General features: G+C 23.0%; 1 protein-coding gene across 1 annotated transcript in view; it reads right to left on the reverse strand.

The window, feature by feature from the left end:
- LOC117172704 (E3 ubiquitin-protein ligase AMFR-like) overlaps positions 1-23907 on the reverse strand; it is a 132138-nt gene that overhangs the window by 71424 nt on the left and 36807 nt on the right. Inside the window, exons 3-4 of the mRNA XM_033360865.1 lie at positions 14468-14725; positions 2977-3132 (exon numbers count right to left, since the gene is read on the reverse strand). Coding sequence (XP_033216756.1) covers positions 2977-3132; positions 14468-14725 — 414 coding nt within the window. The remainder of the gene's footprint in view (positions 1-2976; positions 3133-14467; positions 14726-23907) is intronic.

Here is a 23907-nt window from a genome sequence, read left to right on the forward strand (position 1 = left end):
AAATAAAATTAATGCCAACAAAAATTTTCTACCAAAAGAGATGAATTTTCAACAAAAAAAATTAATTTTCAATCAAGAAAGATACATTTTCAACCAAATATTTTAACTTTCAAATCAGAAAAAGGAATATTTTAGAAGACAGTTTAATTTTCAACCTAAAAAAAATAATATTTTCAACCAAATGGTCGAATTTTTAATTTAAAAAAATTAAACTTCAACCAAAGACACTTTAATATAAAAAAAAGTGAATTTTCAATCAAGAAAGCTGAAGCTTCAACTTTTCTATCGGAAAATAATAATTTTCTATCTAAAAAAAAACGAAAGTTCATGATAACAGCTAAATTTTTTTGGTTAAGAATTTTGGAATTTTATTGAAAATTCGTCTTTTTGTTAGTTCAAATTTGAGAAAAATAAATGTTCAAACAAACAAAAAAAGCGTTTTTTAAACTAAATACTATTTCTTTTCATCCAAAAAATTGATTTTTTAATCAAAATAGAAGAATTAAGTTTTCCGTTAAATCAATCAATTTTCAACCAAAAAATGAATTCTCAACAAAATAATTCAATTTTTAGTTTTCGACCAAAAAGGATGACTTTTTTTAACAAAAGTTGAATTTTCAACTAAATAATAAGTATTATTTAAACAAGAAAGCTGCAATTTCTACAAACAGAGATGAATTTTTAAACCAAAAAGTCCATTTTTTAACAAAATAGATAAATTTTCAACCAAGAAATCTTTCGATAATATTTCGATAAAATTTTCAACTAAAAAAGATCATTTTAAAAATAAAAATCTAATATACTAAGGATATTAATTCTATACAAAAAAAAGACGAAATTTAAACCACAGAATAAATTTTTAATCGCGAACATTATTTTCCTACAAAATACATGAATTTTTAACCAAAATATTGAATTTTTAACTAAAAAGTTGAAGTTGTAACCTAAAGATGAAAAAATTGGAAAATTCCCGAATAAAAAAATTCTCGAATAATAATACAATATAATATAATACTACTATACTCTTGAAAAATTAAATCTTTTGAAAGATAATGTACTGGAATCTTTCAAAATACCCTAAAATATTTGAAACGCTATGAAAATCTTGAAAATTCTTTGGATGTTTTCAAAATACCCTAAAATTCTTTGAAATGTTTTCAAATGATTGAAATCCAATATAAATTTTTTGATATTTTTGAAAGCTCTTGAAAATGGCTTGGAATTTTTCAAATTACTCTAAAATTTTTAAACCCCCACGGAAATGTTTTTAAATCAATTGAAATCATTCGAATTTTCTTGAAATATGTTTAATCTCTTGAAAATGTCTGAGAATCTTTTGAAATAACCTAAAACATTTCAAATAATTTGAAACCTCTGGAAACTCTTTAAAGCAGTTGAATATTCCTTGGATGTTTAAAAGAACTAAAATCCTTTGGAATCCCTTCAAATTATTGAAATCTCTTGAAAATCCCTTGGAATCTTTTAAATTTGAAATATTTTGAAAGTTTTTTAAGTTATTGAAAGTTCCGTGGATGTTTTCAAAATACCCTGAAATCCTTGAAATCCATTTATTTTATTAAAATCTATTGAAAATGTTTCGAAAACTTTTTAAATACACGAAAATACTGCAAATCATTTGAAATGTTTTGGAAATCCTTGAAACTTTTTAATGCTCTTTAAAATGTCTTGGAATTTTTCAAAATACCCTAAAATCTTTAATCCCCATCGGAAATGTTCTTAAATCAATTAAAATCATTAAAATCATCTTAAAGAATTTTAATCTCTTGAAAATGTTTAGGAATGTTATAAAATACACTAAAATAATTAAAATTCCATAAAAATCTTGGAAATTAGTTAGATAATTTCAAAATACCCTGAAATCCGTTCATTTGATTAAAATATATTGAAAAATTTTCAAAATATGTTAAAATACCCGAAAACTTTTTCAAACTTTTGAAAATATCTTGGAATTTTTCAAATTATAATCAAATCTTTAAAACACCGCGGAAACGTTTTTAAATCAGTTAAAATCACTGAAATCCTGCTGAAAAAGTTTAATCTCTTCAAAATGCCTTGAAATATATTAAATGCCCTAAAATATTGAAAATCTTTCGAAATCCCTCTTGAAAAATTTTAAAGCTCTTTAAAATGTCTTGGAATCTTTTAAAATACCCTAAAATATTTCAAATTCCATGAAAATAATGGAATTTACTTGGATAATTTCAAAATACCCTGAAATAACCCAAAAAATTTCAAATAATTAAAAATTTTTTGAAACTTTTCAAAGTACTCGAATATTCCTTGGATGTTAAAAAAAACCTTCTAAAATAGCTCAAAATATTTCAAATCTTTGGAAGCTTTTTGAAAATCCGAGAAATTTTTCATATTTCTTAAAAATTCCTTGGATGGTTGAAAATACCCTCAAATTCTTTGGAATGTCTTCAAATTATCGAAATCTAATAAAAATTTCTTGAAACCTTTGAAAGCTCTTGAAAATAGCTTGGAATTTTCCAAAATACCCTAAGATCTTTAATTCCCCCCGGAAATGTTCTTAAATCAATTAAAATCATTTAAAAAAAATTTTAATCGCTTGAAAATGTCTAGGAAACTTTTAAAATACCCTTAAATATTTCGAATTCCATGAAAATGTTGGAAATTACTTGGATAATTTCAAAATACTCTGAAATACTTTCATTTTACTGAAATATATTGAAAATTTTTCAAAATCTGATAAAATATATTTTTTAAAGCTCTTGAAAATTTAATCTTTTGAAAAATGATGTACTAGAATCTTTCAAAATACCCTAAAATATTTTGAAACGCTATGAAAATCTTGAAATGTAATATTGAAATGTATTGAAAATTCTTCAAAGCCCGTTAAAATACCCAAAAATATTTCAAATCTTTTAAAATTTTTTAAAATTCCTTTTAAACAATTTTAAAGCTCTTAAAAATAAAATAATAAAAAAGACTCACCTCAGCTGACATGAACGCAAAAGTATTGAAGGACACGAAGAAAAAAGCTGCAGCTGTGCAAAGTAGAAGCATAAACCAAGAAAGTGCCAAAATTGCTGCCAATAGTCCCAATAATCGGGCGTGACTCCATCCAGGTGTCGTTGGCGAAAAGGAAAGCTGGAAAAAAATTATTATTCGTTTTAAAATTTTAAAAAATCTAGTGATTTAAATAACTTACAAAAAGTTGATACGAATTTTAATAGCCGGGAATTTTCGGGACGACTGAAAAATCCCGAAAAATAAAATTCCCGATACAGTAAAATTCCCGAATAATCAAATTCGCGAATAATAAAATTACCGAAAAATAAAAATACCGATTTGAAAAATTCCCAAATAATAAAATTACCGAAAAATAAAATTCGCCAATAATAAATTTGCCGAAAAACAAAAATACCAAATTGGAAAATTCCCGAATAATAAAATTTTAGAATTATAAAATTCCCGAATTGGAATATTCCCGAATAATGAAATTTACGACAGTTTATAATATTACCGAATTGTAAAATTCCCGAATATTTAAGTTCCAGGCAGTTTATAATATTACCGAATCGGAAAATTACCGAATAATTAAATTCCCGACAGAAAATTGCCGATTTATAAAATATCCGAATTGGAAAATTCTGGAATTTAACCATTAGAATTTTTTAAAATATATTTTATTGATTGCAAATACAACAATAAGATATTAGTTTCAAAAATTATTTTTAACATTTAAAATTTCGATGCTTATTTTCTGAATTAAAAATAACCATAATTTTAAATAAAATATTTCTAGGTAACGCATGTTTTTTGATGTTCACAGTATTTAAAAAAATACAAAAAGCGTTAGCAAAAATTGAATTTTAAATGAATATAAATATATATATTTATTTATTTAAAATTTTAAATTACACTTTTGCGAAAGCTTTTTGTATTTTTGTATTCAAAAATATTATGCACATTTAAAAAAAAGCGTTAAAATGTAAGCAATATTTTTTGCTTTGAAAGAACACTTAAATTTCGTATCACCTACCAAATTTGTAAAAACATGCGCTTGGAAGAAAAAAAAATATACCTAAATTTTCTCTGTACCTTACAAAGCTTTTCAAATAAAAACTCGATATATATATATATATTTATATATATTAATTTAAAATTTTATTTTTGCGAACGTTTTTGGATTTTTTCAAATACTTTGAACATTGGAAAAACATGCGTTACCCAGAAATATTTTATTAAAAATTATTGCTATTTTAAATTCAAAAAATAAGATCCGAAGTTTTAAATGTTAAAAATAATTTTTGAAACTAATGTCTTATTGTTGTAATTGTAATCAATAAAATATACTTATAAAAAATGCTCATTGTTAAAATTCGGGAATTTTCCAATTCGGATATTTTATAAATCGGCAATTTTCTGTCGCGAATTTTATTATTCGGGAATTTTCCAACTCGGTATTTTTATTTTTCGGGATTTTTATAATTCGGGAACTTTACTATTCGAGAATTTTATTATTCGGGAATTTGCCAACTCGGTATTTTTAATTTTCGGAAATTTTATTATTCGTGAATTTTACAGTGTCAGGAATGTTATTTTTCGGTATTTTTCAGTCGTCCCGAATTTTCCAATTCGGATATTTTATATGTCGTCCATTTTATTATTCGGGAGTTTTCCTATTCGATAATATTATCAACTGCCGTGAATTTTATTATTTGGGAATTTTCCCATTTGAGAATTTTATATTTCGGGAATTTTATTATTCGACAATTTTATTATCCGTGAATTTTCCATTTTGAAAATTTTATAATTCGGGAATTTTACAGTGTCGGGAATTTTATTTTTCGAGATTTCTCAGTCATCCCGAACTTTTCAATTAAGAAGAATGAACTTTCATCAACAATAAAAAGTGACAAAATGAGAAAAGAGGCAATTCAATTAAATATTTTAATAAATATCGAAACGAGTTTCCAAATTGAAAATCCTGAAAAATTAGAGGGAATCCAATTTCACTTTGTGAATCGCTTCTTGAGGAAAATTAAAACTTGAAGTGCCTTTAACTCGAGTGCAACAAGCGATTTAAAAATAGAATTATAAATAGTATGCAATTCTGCGGAACATGAAATATTCATTTGGGAAATGCGAGTTGAAAACTCGGGAGGCTCGAAAATGCAAATGAGCCTTCTGCACGTGCTGCAGACTGCTTCTCCAACACGTGATGAATGATTAATAATAAATTTATCGGGCGATTCAATCCAAATCAGAATTGAATAATGTCCTTCCTAACGAATTAAAAAACTAATTCATAATTTAATGGATTATGAAGATTCATAAAATCAAGAGAACCAATCAACTTGATTGGGCGCTTAATTACCAATTGGACTGATTCGAGAATCAATTCCGTCGACATCAATATTAATTAACCGGCAGCAAATTTCGCGCGTTCATTTTTCTCCATTTTTATTTTCTAACAATGAAAATATAGACAATTTTAAAATCCTTTAATAACGAAATTTTCAAGATAAATTGAAAAAAATTTTAAACAATAATTAATTATTAGAAAACCAACATTTTTGTTGAAAATTGATTTTTTTTATAACAAAATCTTAAAACATCGAAGTCAGAGGATTTTTTAGAAATCTCATTTGTCGATACAAAAATGAAAAAAGCAATGTTTATTAAAATTCGAGATAATATTTTAAACAGGGTTGCTACACAATCCCAATTTTGAAATTACCTGAATTTTCCCTGACAGTTTTAAATTGTTCTTTTAGGCATAAAAACAACATTAAACCTGGGACGTAAATAATGTTAATTAAAAAAAAATTGTTTGATAACATTATTTTAAACACTTTTAGTGAATTTTCAACGAAAAAGTTGAGTTTTCAAGTCAAAAAGATAAATTTCGAACCAAAAATTGAAGAATTAAATTTTAAATTAAAACAATTAATTTGCAAACAAGAAGAAAAGGGATTTGCAACAAAATAGTTGAAATAAAATATTCTTATTTTCAATAAAAAAACAGTTCCATAAATCCCAAAAATAAGAATTACCAAGAAATGAGTTGAATCCTCAACCAAAACAGAATAATTTTCAAACCAAAAAGAAGAATTTTTAACAAAAAAGAATGAAAAATAAGCAAAAAAAATTCTAAATGTTGAATTTCAAAGCCAAAAAGACGAATTTCCTGAAAAACATTATACTCTTCAACCCAAAAATTAGAATCTTCCACAAAAATAATTAAATTTTCAAATAAAAAAAAAAAAACTATTTTAAACACTTTCAGTAACAACATTCATACCTTACGTAAAATATATGCATTTCCAACCAAAAAATTGAGTTTTCAAGTCAAAAAGAGATTTTGAAGAAAAAACCAAAAATTAAATTTTCAATTGAAAAAATTAATTTGCAACCAAGAAGAAAAAAATTAGTTAAATCCTCAATTAAAACAGAATAATTTTCAAACCAAAAAGAGGAATTTTTAACAAACAAGAGAAAAAATTTGATTTAAAATGTTTTATTTCAAAGCCAAAAAGACGAATTTACTGCAAAACAGTATAGTATAAAATAAAGAAACAGATTTTTAGCCAAATAAACAATTTTCAAATAAGAAAAATAACCCTTAAAACAGAAATGGAATAGTTAAATTTTAAGTATAAAAAATTGTCAAGAAGAAATAAAAAGGAATTTTCAACAAAATAGTTAAATTTTGAATCATAGAAATGAATGTTAACTAAAATTATAAACATTCAACCATAGAAATGAATTTTCCACTAAAATTATGAATATTTAACCAAAGAAATAAAATTTAAATTTTGAATTTTCAACCGAAAAGATGAATTTCCTACCAAAAGAGACAAATTTTCTACAAGATAGATGACTTTTTAACCAAAAACAGAATAGTTAAAATTTTAGTTAGTTAAAGAAATTAATTTTTACCAATAAAATAACAGTTAAATTTTCAAGGAAAAAAAGAATTTTCAATGAAATAGTTAAAATTTGCAGTTAAAGAAAATAATTTTTAACTAAAATGATGAACTTTCAATGAAAAACAGGGATTTTTAAACAAATAGTCAATTTGTTAACCAAAAATATTAATTTTCTACAAAATAAAATATATGCATTTTCAACTAAAAAATATTAATTTTTAACCAAAAATTAAATCTCACTTAAAATATTGAATTTCCTGATAAACAGTAAACTCATCAATTTGAAAATTTGAATCTTCCACCAAAATAATTAAATTTTCAAAACAGCAACGAACTTTCAACAATGAATTTCCAACTAAAATGATGAATATTTCTTAAAAAAAAAAAAAAATCGAAAAAATATAATAGTTTTTAACAAAAAAACAGCATAGATAAATTTCTAGTTTGTTAAAGAATTTAATTTTTATAAAAAAAAGGAGTTAAATTTTCAGTAAACAAAGAGAAGAATTTTCAATACAATAATTAAATTTTCAACCGCAAGATTAAATTTTAATAAAAGATAAATTTTTCACAAAAACTGGAATAATTAAATTTTCAATGGAAGAAATTAATTTTTAACTACAATGATAAACTTTCAATGAAAAACAGGGATTTTTAAACAATTAGTTAAATTGTCAACCCAAAATATTAAATTTCTGCAAAATAAAAATACAAAATTGTAATAAAATACATGCATTTTCATCTAAAAAATATCAATTTTTAACCAAAAATTGAAGAATTAAATTTTCATGTGAAAACATTAATTTACAAGTAAGAGGAAACGGGATTTTCAACAAAATAGTTCAAAAAATTTAACAAAAGTGATGAATATTCAAAATTGATATTTCCACCCAAAAATATTTTTATTTACAATAAAGAACAGGTTAATCAATGAGAAAATAAGAATTTTCAAGAAATTAATTGAATTCTCAACCAAAACATAGTAATTTTCAAAACAAAAAGCGGAATTTTTAACAAGCAAAAAAAGGAAAATAAGAAATAAAACTACTTTAAAATGTTGAGTTTCCAGGACAAAATGACGAATTTCCAGCAAAACGGTATAATCTTCAACCTGAAAATTTGAATCTTCCACCAAAATAATTGAATTTTCAACTAAAAAAAATGCGAATTTTTCAACCAAATAAATTAATTTTCAACTAAGAAAGAAACCTTTGCAAAGCAAAAATGTAATAGTTAAATTTTTAGTTTAAAAAATGAATTGTCAACTAGAAACAACAACAAACTTTCAACAAAATAGTTAAATTTTGTATCATAGACAAAAAAAAGGACAAAAAAATCTCTACAAATTAGATGAGTTTTGAACCAAAAACAGAATAATTAAAATTTTAATTAGTTAAAAAAAATTAATTTTTACCAACAAAACAACATTTAAATTTTCAGTAAAAAACAGAAGAATTTTTAATTAAATAATTAAATTTGCAACCACAAGATTAAATTTTTATAATAAAAGATAAATTTTTCACAAAAAAGTGGAATGGTTAAAGTTCAGTTAAGGAAATGAATTTTTAACTAAAATGATGAACTTTCGATGAAAAAAAAGGAATTTTTATACAAATTGTTAAATTGTCGTCCCAAAAGATTATTTTTCTACAAAATAAAATATAAAATTGTAATAAGGTATATGACTTTTCAACTAAGATGGATTACTTTAATTTTCAGCTAAAAAATAAATGTAAAAAATAATAATTTGCAACGAATTTCTTTATTTATTAAAAATAAAATAACCAAAAATTTTTCTCAAAGAAAATTGTTTTAATGTTTAAAGGTTTTTCAAATTACTGTTTGACCTTAAAATAATAATTAAAAATGTCCGAATAATAAAAATCCTGACAAAAAATTGCCAAATCATAAAATATCCAGAATAGAAAACTCTCGAATTGGAAAAAACAAAAAAATGTTTTTTAAATAAGTTTAGAAACTTTAAACACAATACATTTTTTTTGTTAAAATATCTAATCATTATTTTTTTATAAAAATCAATAATGTTAAAAAAAATTAATTGTTTAAATTTGGGATTTTTATAATTCGACAATTTTCTGTTCTGTTCTGTTCAAATTCAGGAATTTTATAATTCGAAAATTTAATTATACGATTTTCAAATTTGGGAATTTTACAGTATCGGGGATTTTATTTTTTCGGATTTATCTGTCTTCCCAAAATTCGTATAATATTTTTCGAAAATTCCAACAAAAAAAAACCTTCTCAAAAATCAAATTAATTTTTTTTTAAATCAGGTTCAGAGAAAATTTTGGGGAAATTTCTTCTTTTTTTGTACGAGGCGGACGCGTTTAAAAATGATTTTTTAATACAATTTATAATTATATAAATTATAATTATTATTTTCTAAAAATTCGTATTTTTAGTTAAAAAATTACATAATTTTGCTTGAACATTCTACTATTAGGTTGAAAATAAACATTTTCGAGTAAAAAAATGTTTGAAAAATAAACTTTTTTTTTGCTTGAATATTCTATTATTAGGTTGAAAATACACATTTTCGAGATAAAATTTAAATTTTCATAATTTAGATATAAATATAATATTTATATATAATAATATTTACTTTATAATTATTTAAAATTATTATTTAATATTATAATTATTCTTATTTTTAATTATGAATTATAATAATTATTTATAATTCGTCAATTTTTTATCGGGAATTTTATTATTCGGGAATAATTATTCTTATTTTAAATCAAAGATAATAATTTTAGAAAACTTTAAACATCAAAAAAATTTTCTTCACAAAAAATAGTAGGTTAATTTTAATAAATAAATAATATTTATTAAAAATTATTTTTGTAAAAAAATACTCTGTTTTTCAAAGATAAAAATCGAAGAATTTTAAATATTAAAGTTTTAGAGTTATTTAAAGTTAAATTATTCTAAGAATGATTATTAAAAGATTAAATAAAAAAAAATTATCTAATGTTTATTAATAATGATTTCTGTAAAAAAAATTACCCTTATTTTCACCGCTCAAAATTGAAGAATTTAAAATATTGTGATCCTTTAAAGTTAAATTATTTTCAAAATTAAAAAAATAATAAATTCAAACTTGATACATTAAAAATTAAACAATTCTAAACTTTGTTTAAAAACATAGGAACTTTAATGTAGATAAAGTGAATAAATGTATTTGAAGATCATTATTATTAATTCGATTTTTATTAATTACCACTTTAGAAACTAAAAAGATCTCGAGAATAAAATTTCCTAAATTTTTGAAAATATTTTATTTTTTTAATTATCGGCAATTTTTAATGCTGTAAGTTCTTAATTTTTTTATGATTTAACGGTTTTGTACAGTTTCCTTTGCGTATTGAATCACCGGTTAGAAGTGGAAATTCTTTATTTTTGCTCAACACGCTCGAAGCAGTTCAAGTTGAACACGAGAGGTACGAATTTTTTGCCTTTAGCTGGTAACCTCGTTGTTTTTATTGGATTATACATTAGTCTAACGGGATTCAACCACTTAGTGAATCCCTTGATTGTATTGCGTAACCAAAATTTTATTTATTTTTATTTTTATTTTCCACCGTCGACTAACATTTATTTTTTAATCATTTGAAAAAGATTTTCAAATTCAAGCCTTCAAAACTAAACAGTTTATAATTAAATCTTCATTCGAAATAGATTAATTTTATCAACATGCATTTTCAAACAAATAATTAAATTTTCTACTATCGAAGATTAATTTTCAATCAAAAATGAAATAGTTAAATATTCAGTTGAAAAAAATAATGTTCAATTATAGAACAAATTTAAAAACAGATGAATTTTCTACCAAATAGATGAATTTTAAATCCAAAGGGAAGATTTTTTTTAAACACAGAAGTTCATTTTTCATCCAAATAATTAAATTTTAAACAAAATAGATGCATTCTTAGCCAAATAATTAAAAGTTTCAACCTATAAAGATGTATTTTTAAATCAATAATTGAATTTTCAATCATAAACGGAATAAGTTAATTTCAAGCTAAACAAAAAAAATTTTTAACAAAATAATTAAAATTTCAACCAAAGAAATGAATTTTCAACTAAAAGGTTAAATTTTGGACATAAAAAATTCATTTTCAAAAAAAGAGTTTAACTTTCAGCCAACTAGTTGAATTTTCAACAACAAAATATATGAACAAAAAATATAATAGTTGATATTTCGATTAAAAAATATTTTTATTTTAAATAGTTGCATCTTTAACAAAAGTAGAAAATAATTTCTAGCCAAAAAATATCAAATTTCTACTAAAGACGAATTTTGAAAACAAGAGTCTAATTTGCAACGAAGAGTTTTCAGTAAAAAGAGAAAAAAAAATTCAAAAAAACTGTTTAAATATTAAAAACAAACGAATTTGCAACTGCTGAAATAAATTTTTAACAAACTAGTTCAACTTAAAACCAAGTATTTGAATTTTCTAACCAAAAATACAAATTTTGAACCAGATAATTGAATTCTTAACTAAAAAAGACCAATTTTAATCAAAAAAATGGAATACCTAAATATTCAGTAAAAAATATAGTTGAAATTCAACCAAAATAATAGAATTTTTAACTCATAAATAATATTTAAAAAAAACAGTTGAATTTTCAATGATTAAAATGACGTTTTAAAAAAATAGTTCAACTTTTAACCAAGTATTTGAGTTTTATACCTAAGAAGACAATTTTTCTACCAGATAGTTGAATTTGTAACTAAAAACGATTAATTTTTAATAAAAAATGGAATAGCTCAATTTTAAATAAAAAAGAAGAATTTCCTTAAAAAATTAAGATTTTAGTTCAAGTGTCAACCAAGTATTTGAATTTTCTACCCAAGAAGACAATTTTTCTACCAGATAGTTGAATTTTCAAATAAAAACGATCAATTTTAAACAAAAAAATGGAATATCTCAATTTTAAATAAAAAAGAAGAATTTTCTCAAATAAAGTAATTTTTTTACCAATAATTTTCAAACAAAAAAAAAGACTATAAATTTAAACAAAACGGTTGAACTTTCAACTCAAGAATGTTAATTTTCGACTCAATAAATGAATTTCGACAAAATAATTGAATGTTTAAGTAAAAAAATATAATTTTTGAACAAAAATGTGAATTTTCAATAAAATGGTTTAACTTTCAATTAAAGAGATTAATTTTCAATTTAACAAAATAAATTTGTAAAAGTGTTTTTACCTTTCAAGCCAAGTAGTTTAATTTTCAAACCAAAAACTCGAATTTTGAACAAAATAGTTGAATTTTTAAGCAAAATATTATCATTTTTAAGCTGAAAATAAGAATTTTCAATTGTTAAAAGGACGTTTTCAAAAAATAGTTCAACTTTTATCCAAGTATTTGAATTTTCTATCCGATAATTGAATTTTCAACTGAAAACGATCAATTTTTAACAAATAAATGGAATAGCTAAATCTTAAATAAAAAAAAGAAGAATTTCCTTAAAAAAGTAAGATTTTAGTTCAAGTTTCAACCAAGTATTTGAATTTTCTACATAAGAAGACAATTTTTCTACCAGATAGTTGAATTTTCAAATAAAAACGATCAATTTGAAACAAAAAAATGGAATAGCTAAATTTTAAATAAAAAAAGAAGAATTTTCTCAACTAAAGTAATATTTTTTATCAGTATTTTTCAAAACAAATACTATAAATTTAAACAAAACAGTTGAATTTTTAACTAAAAAATGTTAATTTTCGACTCAATAAATGAATTTCGAAAACGTAATAGAATTTTTAACTCAAAAATATAATTTTTCAACAAAAAAGTTGAATTTTCAATAAAATGGTTAAATTTCCAATTAAAGAGATGAATTTTCAACTAATAAAATAAATTTCTAAGTAAAAATGAAATAGGTAATTTTTCAATTAAAAAAAAATTTCTCCCAAATAAGGTTTAAGTCTCGACCAATAAAATGACTTTTAAATAAGTTCAATTTTCAACAAAATAGCTGGATTTTCAAATTCAAAAATCAACTCATAAATAGGATTTTTCAATAAAACACCTGAATTTTCAATAAAATGCTTAAATTTTCAACTAAAGAGATGAATCTTCAACTAATAAAATAATATTTTGAGAAAGTAGTTCAACTTTCAGGCAAGTATTTTTTTTATGTAATGTTTTTCGACCAGACAAAACGTATTAAATAAATTCATGTTAAGTGTTTTTGTCTGTTGGACAAAAATCAATATTTTTGTAATATTTATTTTTTCACAATTTAAAAAGATCAATATTAAAAAAATATTGATTTCTCATCAGTAGACAAAAAACACTCAACATAAATTTATTTCCAAGCAAGTAGTTTAATTTTCAAACAAAAAACTCGATTTTTCAAACATTTTTTTAACTCGAAAATGTTTATTTTCAACCTAACAGTAGAATATTCAAGCAAAATAATATAATTTATAAGCTAAAAATACGAATTTTTAACAAAATAGTTAAATTTTCAAGCCGAAAACATGAATTTTCTACAAAATAGATAAATTTAAAAAAAAGAATGAAATTTAAAACCAAATAGTAGAATATTAACACAAAATAAATAAATTCTAAACTAAAAACATAACAGCCGATTTTTCAATTAAAAAGAATAAACCGAGATAAAAAAATAGTTGAATTTTCCTATCGGATTCTATTAATTCAGTTCGAATTCAGAAAAAAAAACGAGAAACACAAGAAGTTTCTTTAAATCAGGGGGGAAAAAAAATAGCAATTATTTTTAAAAAAGGCAAAAAAGAAAACTGCTTCAAACACTTGAATATCTCGACTTGGAAAATAAAATACATTTATTTAATGATTGATCTAGAAAAGGAAATGTAATGAGCAAGATTAAAATAGAAACAAGTTGCATGTGTAAAAAAGCGTAGAGACCATGAAAAAATGGGTCTTGAGAGATAAGTGGTTGCGTTAAAAAAAAAGTAGTCTATATACAATATCATAGTCAAGGCTCAATTGAGAAATACCAGGGCGTGTTTACTTAGGCTTGTAGGTGCAAGAGATAAATTTCACCCAGGTGTCAAGGACTCATTGTTCCGTGTCTACTGCAATTTATCATATTCAATTTCATTTATCTCATGAAATATTATTCACTTTCCGGCGAGGGGAAATTCATTTGTTGAAAACCTGTAGAGCGTATTTCATATTACGGTCTATTAGACATTACTGCGCTGTATTGCGCATTATTATGTATTACTGCGCATTGTTACGCATTACTGCGCTTTATTGCGCACGACTGCCAAGTATTTGAATTACAATACTTCATTTCGCGTTATTGCGCCCTATAACGCCTCATACAAATTATTGCATTTTAATAATTTTTCTTACGAAATAATACGCCTTATTGTATACTATTACGCCTTATGATGCCATATCACGCATTAATACACCTATGACGCATTCACGCGCATTATTACGCACTATTGCGCACTGTTACGCAAGTATTGCGTATTGTTACGCGAATATTTTACGAAATATACTTTGGCAAAGATTTACTTACGTATTCAAATCGATCTTTGCAGAGTTGACTGAGGAGGCTGAGAAAGCCAAGAGCAGTGAACCAAGCACACCAAAGGACAACTTCATCCATATATTGGACGTTAAGTACGCCAAAGACAAAAATAAATTTGTAGAAAACAAAATTCCAAAATTTGTCTTTCAGATGTTGCCTCTCGGAGGCTCGCAGTTCTCCAAAAACGAGTTTCTGGATGGATTTGCCTAGCAGAATTAGGACGCAGTACGCCATGTTGATCAACGTCTGCAAAAAAAAATAAAACAAATTATTCAATCAAATGTTGACTGATTCAAAAATTCTGATCTAATGACTGAAAAATCAGTCAAAAGTGACTTTTTGAAAAACTCAATTTAGCTCACTGATGAAATCAGTAATTTTAAATGATCTAATATGTTATTACCACTGTTGAACCAGTTAATTTTAATGATATAATCAGTAACGTCAACTGAATGAAACGCTAATTTTGAATTATCAAAACTCTGACTTGCATTGATTAAATCAGTAGTTTTTAATGGTCTATCCAGCAATTGTCATTCCTAAACTGTAACTTTCACTGATTAAATCATTCATTTTTATTCATCTGATCAATAGTTTTCACTGATTAAATTAGTTTATTTTAAATTATCTAATATTCTAATCCGTAACTTTTATTATGCAAGTAAGTTTTTTTTCTGTTTTATTTTTATCATTTATTTTAAATGTTATAATTTAAAGAAAAATTTTAATTTACAAATAATTGTACTATTTTATTGTAACAGAGAGATCAATCACTTCTACTGACTGAAAGTTGTTTATTTTAAGTGACTAAGTCACTTATTAACACTCAATGGTTTATCTGTTGAAATGACTGTTTTATCAGTAAAAATGACTGATTTTCCAGTAAAAGCATGCTTGATCAATTTAATCAGTCAAAACTTGACTGATTTAAATACTCCGGATTCAACGATTGATCAGTTAAAAGTGACTTTTCGAATAAGTAAATTCAGGTCACTGACGAAATCAATCATTTAAAAGTATTTAATTTGTAATTTTCCTTATTAAATCAGTCAATTCGAATGATATAATCAGGTAATTTTCACTAAATAAACCATTAATTTTGAATAATATAAACTGTAACTTCCACTGATTAAATCATTATTTTTTAAAGATCTACTATGTAGTTTCACAAATTAAATCAGTTCTTTTGAATGATCTAATCCGAATCTCTTAATGTTTAAATGAGTTATTTACGTTTTACTTTTATACATTTATTTGAGGAGTCGGAATTTAATGACGAATTTCAATTTATAAGTAATTTTATTATAATACTATAGAAAACAAATCAGTCACTTCTATTCACTGAAAGATAGTAATTTTAAGTGACTATTTGATTAATTTAGCAAATATAAATGACTAATTTTTCAGTCAAAGTACGCTTGATTAATTTAACCAGCCAAATTTGACTGATCCTTTTAATGCGGATTTGACGATTGATAAATCAGTCAAAAGTGACTTTTCGAATGAGCTTTTTTGGCTCACTGGTCAAAACAGTAATTTAAAATGATTTTATCTTTGGTTTTCACTGTTGAATCAGTAACATTCACTGAACGAATAAGTAATATCGAATGATCTGAGCTGTAAACTTCATTGATTAAATCAGTCATTTTTAATTATCTAATCAGCAGTAAGTCATTTTGAATTATCTAAACTGTAACTTTCAATGATTAAATAAATCATTTTAAATGGTCTCATCATTAGCTTTCACAAATTAAATCAGTTGTTTTGATTGATCTAATCCAAATATCTCAATGTGTTAATCAGTGATTTATGTTTTACTTTTATTCATTTATATTAAGTGTCAAAATTTAATTAAGAATTTTAATTTATAAATGCCTCTACTATTTTATTACAGCAGAAAAATCAGTTACTTTTACTTAATGAAAATCAGCCATTTTAAATTATTGAATCATTCAGAAATACTGACTGGTTCATCCGTTAAAAATACTGTTTGGGCACTAGATATGACTGATTTGCGCGTCAAAGCACGCTTCATTAATTTACCCAATCAAATTTTGACTGATTCAAACAATGCGATTTCGGCAATCAGTGAATCAGTTAAAAGGCCGAATCAGTAATATCGAATGATCTAAACTAAATTTCATTGATTAAATCAGCCATTTTTAATAATATGATCCGGTAAATTTGACTTACTAAATAATTAATTTGGAATGGTCTGATAAGCAATTCTCACTACTTCAACCAGTTATTTTGATTTATATAATCTGTAACTTTCTATGTGTAAATCAGTCACTTATGTTTTATTTTATTCATTTAATTGAGATGGCGGAATTTAATGAAGAATTTTCACTTCTAATTATCTATTTAATTATAGCAGATACTGACTGGTACATCTGTTGAAACGACTGGTTTGTCAGTAGACATGATTGATTTTCCAGTCAAAGCACGCTTGATTAATTTAATCTGTCAAATTTTTTTTCATTTAAAAAAATTCCAGGGAGTTACTGTTACTAAAGGGAAAAATATCTCTACAAAAAAATATTTTTTAAAATGATTTTAAGAATCAAAACAATATTACTGATTATATAATTTTGCACAACAAACATTTAACAATCGCTAAAACAATTTTTGTTAAAGAAACCATATTTTAAACAAATAACTATATGTGATAATTATTTACTCATTTAAAAAATTTAAAAGGCACAATTAATCATAATACAACCATTTTCAAGAAATTAGTAAAAAGTGGCAGTAAGAAAAATTTCAATCACAAAAAAAAAATTGTTAAAATAATTATTTTTCGTAAGTTTTAAACTTTTTCGAGACAAAAAAATTTTGTTTCTTTCAAGATTTAAGACTTTTAATATTGTATTAATTCGTGAAATAAAAGAGAACTGTTTTTTTAGAAGACTTGATTTTTGGCACGACAACAACCTAAGACAATTTTTCATCTTTTATATTACAAAATAATGATTTTGTGGAAGAAATAATTTTTTATTTTTGACAATCACGTGTCGCATTCTCTGTACGTCAGTAAAATAAATTTAAATTACGTATTTCTTGGCAGTATTAGGTAAATGTAGAGCCAAAAATAACGACCTTGTCAGAGATTCGATTGAGGAATACGGAAGGACGGGAATCGTACCAAAAAGATTCAAGGTTGTAGAAACTCTCAACTTTTTTGCCCGAAATGCGGAAACAAACGATCGAATGTTTTGTTCCCGAACTGAAAGGAAATCTTTCAAAAATTATAAATAGTGGCAGATGGTTTTTCAGAATAATTATAAACATTTATGCCAGGAAACTGAAGTTGAAGTTTTTTTTTTAAATATTTTTTTTACATAGTTTCACTCTTTTGTTTGAAAATTTATCTATTTTGTTAGAGTATTTAGTTATGAACTTTCTTAAAAATTTGTATTTTTTGGTTAATTTCAACTTTTTGGTTTAAAATTAAAATTTTTTTTAGCTGAAACATCAAATATTATATTTTTCGCTGTGAATTCATCTTTTTCAGTTGAAAAATCAAATAAGTTAAAAGTGGAACTACGTTTGAAAAACAAATTAAGTTCAGCGTTGATGATTCAACATTTTAGTTGAAAAACCTTTTTTTGTTTTGTTTGAAATTTACCTAGTTTATTAAAAATAATTTTTGTCTGAAAATAATTATTTTTTTGTTGAAAATAATTTTTTTCTTAAATTAATTTTTTTGATTCAATTTTTTTTCTTTAATAATACATTTATTTTCTTGAAATATCAACAATTAAATTTTGCAGTGAAAATTCACCTCTTTTAGTTGAAAATTTAATTACGAAGTTGAAAGTAGAACTTCTGTTCTTTAAGTAATTTTTTTGGTTGATGAGTCATAATTTTATTTGAAATGCCTTTTTTGTGTGAAATTTAACTAGTTTGTTGAAAATATTTTTAAAAATGATTTTGTTGTTAAATATTTATTGCTAAACTAAACAATTTAAATATTCCGCGTTTAGTTAAAATTCATCTAGTTTGGTAGAGGATTCAACTACTTTGGTAAACATTCGCCTTTTTTGGTTGAATTCGATTCTTTTTGCTTTAATAATACATTGATTTTTTTAAATATCGACAATTACATTTTTTAATCAGATTTCTTCTTGTTTACTTGAAAATTCAACTACCAAGTTGAAAGTAGAATTACTTTTTTTTATCACTTTTTTGGTTAATGATTCATCATTTTAGTTGAAGAAAAAATTTTCTTTTTTAAAATTTAACTATTTTGTTGAAAAGAACTGTTCTTTGGGCAAAAATTAATTTTTTTAACATGAAAATTGAACTATTCCATGTTTGGTTGAAAATTCATCTACTTTTGTAGTGGATTCTACTATTTTCTTTAAAATTAGTTGTTTTATTTAAATTCAATTGTTTTAAAATTAAATTTCTATTGTTAAAATATAAACTATTACATTTTTTGTTGAGAATTCATCTTTTTTAGTTCAAAATTCAACTACTAAGTTGAAAGTAGAACTACTTTCTTAAAGAAAAAAAACAACATTTTTTTATGGATTTAGTTTTAGTTGAAATTTAGGTTTGGTTGAAAAACTTTTTTTTAACTTAACTAGTTTGTTGAAAAATGATTTTTTTTGTGCAAAATAATTTTTTTTGTTAGAAATTAATTTTTTGTAACTAGAAATTTAATTATTCTACTTCTGATTGAAAATTGATCTTTTTTAGTTAAAAATTCAAATATAGTTAAAAATTTGTCATTTTTTAGTTGAAAATTGAACTATTTCGTTAAAAATTGATTCAATTTGTTGAAAATCGTTTTTTTGTTGGGAGAAAACTAATCTCTTTGGTTGAAAATTCAATTATTCCAGTTGAAGATTCATCTTTTTAGTTAAATATCTCTCAGATAGGTGACAAATTAATTTCGTTAACTGAAAATTTAGTTTTAGTTGAAAAACTTTTTTTTTAATTAACTAGTTTTTTAAACATTTTTTTGTCTTAAATAATTTTTTTTTGTCAAAGATTAATTTTTCTAACTGAAAATTCAAATATTCCATTTTTGATTGGAAACTCATAAGTTTATGAAAAAATTAATTTTGTGTAACTAAAAATTTAATTATTCTATTTCTGGCTGAAAATTCATCTTTTTCAGTTCAAAATTCAACAACTTGGTTGAAAATTTGCCCTTTTTTAGTTGAAAATTAATTTATTATTTTCTTAAAAATCGTCTTTTTTGGTAAAAAATTGTTTTTTAGTTGAAAATTCATATATTTTATTAAGAATTTGTATTTTTTAGCAGAAGATTCAAAATTCATCATCTTGCTTATACATTAATTTCTTTGGTTGGAAAGTAATTTATTTTGTTGAAAAATCTTATTTTTTGGGTTGAAAATTTATATATTTTCGTAGAAAATTCAATATTTTGGATGAGATTTTTTTACTTGCTGAAAAATTTTTCTTTGTTTAAAATTTGTAATCTTTTGTTACAGACGCGACTCATTTGTTTAAATTTGATCTTTTTGGTTCAGAAATTATTTTGCTTTGGTTGAGGATTAAACTGATTTGTTGAAAATTTTTATTTTTTGGTTTCATTAAACTGTTTTTGATTGAAAAATATTTTTTTTATCGATAATTCATCACTTTGATTGAAAATTTCACTATTTCGTTAGAAATATTTTTTTTATATAGAAAACCAATCTTTTTTGGTTGAAACTTCATTTCATTAACGGAAAATTTAAATATTGTATTTTTTTACGGAAATCGATGTTTTTCTGTAGGAATTTAGTTTTCTTGATTTAAAATTTAACTATTTAATTAAAAATTTATTTTGATTGGTTGAACATTCATTTCTTTGCTTAAAAGTTTATTTTTCTAATTGAAAATTAACCGATAGTATTTTTAGTTAAAAGGGTATATTTTCTGATTAAAAATGAATGCATTTTGTTCAAAATTTGTGTTCTTTGGTAGAAAATTAATGTTTTGGGTTTAAAATTCAAATATTTTGATGAAACACTTTTTTTTGAAGATTAATCATTTGAGTCAAAAATTGATTTCTTTAACAGAAAATTGAACTATTCCATTTTTTGTAAAATATTTAGATTTTTAAAACAAATTGAATCCTCTTGGTTGAAAATACATCTGTTTCGTTAAAAATTGTACGATTTCGTTAACAATTTTATTTATTTGTTTGTAAATTAATCTTTTCACTGAAAATTTAGCTACTATAATTGTGGTAAAAAATCACTTCTTTAGTTGACAATTTATTTTTCTAACTGAAAATGTAACTATTCTATTTTTGGTTATAAACTGATCTTTTTTCAAAGAAATAGAATCTTCTTGGTTAAAAATTCTTCTGTTTGGTTGAAAATGTTAATTTTGGTTGAAAATTTAATTTCTTTGATTGAAATTTAATTATTTTAACTGAGAATTTTATTATTCTGTTTCGTCTATTTGTTTCGAATTCATTTTTCTTCTCTATGTTTAGTTAAAAATTAATTCAATTTCAATATTAAATTTTTGGATTTATAAAAGTATTCTTTCTTTGATTCAACCGATACACTAAATAAGGAAAATTATAATACCAAAATGATTGTTAATTTTTATTCGACTTGAATTCTAATTATAGTTCGAATTTGTGTGATTATACTTAATCGTTTATGCAAATTGGTCTCGTAAATAATAAATAGAATCAGCCGAGCGATATTTGGCCCGCAAGAGTGTCATTAGGGATTTAATATGCAAAAGGCCAAGTTTCCAATTTAATCCTCGAACACGCTAGAGATAGTATAATTATAGAATCAATTATTATTATAAAATCAATAACCATTCCTGTAGAATTTTTAAACTTTCAAAACTAAATTTAATTCAACTTTAAAGATGACGTCCTCTAAAATATCAGATAAAAATTCCAACTAAAGAAATGATTTATTTAGAACCGAATTCTAAAGTTAAAAATTAAATTTTAAAAATTCCCTGACTTTCCTCTATTTTTTCTTGACTAATTTTTCAATTTGCCTGACTATCGACATTTGAACTTTTTTTTATCTTTTATGAATAGAATAAAAAAGTTTTAAATTTATAAATTTAATGTGAGTTTAAAGGAATGCAGGATAAATTAAAAAAAAATTAATTTAAAAATGTATTAATGAGTTGAATTAAATGAATTTAGAAGAATTCAAGTGAATGCAAAAGAATTCAAGATGAATCAATATAAATTTAAATACTATTTCATAGAATATGCCTCAAGAACTTTGACAATCTTTTTAACTATTTTAAAATCTACAATTTTCATAAATCTCTTAAAATCATTCAGATTGTTGGAAAGCTTTAGTCTCTTAAAAATTCCTTGGAATCTTTTAAGATACCCTACAATATTTTAAACCTTTTAAAATCCCTTTGAATGATTAAAAAATACTAAAAACTCCTAGGAATCTTTATAAATTCCCAAAAATATCTAAAATCCTGTCAAATCTTTTAACATCTTTTGTAAATTTTTAAAATTATGAAAAATTCCTTGGAATTTTTAAAAATAGCATAAAATGTTTCAAATCCTTTAGAATTAATTCAAATTATAAACGCGTAATCAAGATTCCTTGGCATCCTTTAGAATGCTCTAAAATATTTTAAATTCTCTAACATCTTTTGAGAATTTTTAAAGTTCTTGAAAATTCCTGGAAATTAAAAAATAAATAAAATCTTAAAAATGCCCTGGAACCCCCTTCAATCATCAACATATATTTAAAATTACTTGGAATATTTTTAAATATTCTAAAATATTTCAAAACCTTTGAATTCTTTTAAATCCCTTGAAATTCTTTAAATTCTCGAAAATTCCTTAGAATGTTCAAAAATGGCATAAAATATTTTAAATCCTTTAGAATTACTTCAAATTATAAACGCATACTCAAGATATCCTTGGAATCTTTCAAAATGCTCTAAAATATTATTAATTCTTTAAAATTGTTTGAAATCTTTTGAGAATGTTTTAAGTTCTTGAAAATCCTTGGAAAGTAAAAAATAAATAAGATCGTAAAAATGCCTTGGAATCTTTCAGGATACCCTATAATATTTTAAGCCTTTTTTGAAGTTCTGGAAAATTCCTTGGAATGTTTAAAAATAGCATAAAATATTTCAAATCCTTTCGAATTACTTCAAATTATAAACGTGTACTCAAGATTCCTTGGAATCTTTTAGAATGCTCTAAAATGTTCTAAATTCTTTGAAATTTTTTAAAAATCTCTTGAGAATTTTTAAAGTTCTTGAAAATTCCTGGAAATTAAAAAATAAATAAAATCTTAAAAATGCCCTCGAACCCCCTTCAATTATCAAAATCTATTTCAAATTACTTAGAATATTTTGAAATATTCTAAAATATTTCAAAACCTTTGAATTTTTTAAATCTCTTGAAACTTTAAGTTTTTTAAAATTCCTTGAAATTAAAAAAATTCTTAAAATCATAAAAATACTTTCAAATCCCTTTATGCAATTGAAATATATTTAAAATACTTTGAAATCATTAAAAATATCATAAATTATTTTATATTCTTTGAAATAGTTGAAACTTTTCAAAACTCTTGAAAATGCCTTGGAATCTTTTAAAACACCCTACAATATTTTAAATAATTTGAAATATCATTGAATTATTGGAAACTATTAAAAAGTCCTTGGAATCTTTTTAAAAATTTCCAAAAATATTTAAATTCTATAAAATCTGCTGAAACCCCTTAAAATTTTATATAGCTCTGGAAATTGCTCAGAATTTCTAAAAATACCCTAAAACATTTTTAAATCTTTCAAATCCTTTCAATCTTTCAATTCCTTACCTTTATTAGTAATATTAATTCGAATATATTATAATCGTACTTCTTCATTTCATCATTTTGGATTTGAAGCTGCCTCTTGATATTGAAATTTTTTTTATGTAATTTGAATTATTGTTTTTACAATAATTTATTGATGAAATTATTTATTTTATATAGTATATAAATTACATTTTATTTCCCATAAAAATTTTTTTAAATTAATATAAAATATATTTTATTTATTAATTTATTACTAATTATAATTAGAATAATATTATTATTATTAAATTTTTTATTAAGAAAAAAAAATTAAATTACGAAATAAATTAACTTCTTTTGAATGTGGATTTGACAATATTTCACTTTTACGGTTACCTTTTTCAATACATTTCTTCTAAATTGGTATTATTTTTTTAATTTTTGATGCAGAAATTTCTTTAATTTTTCCTTTTACGAAAATTTTAAAGTTAATACATTTTTATATAAAAAATATTTGTTAAATTATTATATTTATTTTAATTATTGGACTATATTATAAGTGAAAACAAGGTTCATTAAAATGATTATAATCTTTGAATAATAGTTAAAATATTATAACAATTAAATTGCATTTAAAAATTATTTTATAAAAATTTATTTTTGAATAAAACA

Source organism: Belonocnema kinseyi, chromosome 5 (genome assembly GCF_010883055.1).
Source record: "Belonocnema kinseyi isolate 2016_QV_RU_SX_M_011 chromosome 5, B_treatae_v1, whole genome shotgun sequence".
In the NCBI taxonomy this organism is placed as follows: domain Eukaryota; kingdom Metazoa; phylum Arthropoda; class Insecta; order Hymenoptera; family Cynipidae; genus Belonocnema; species Belonocnema kinseyi.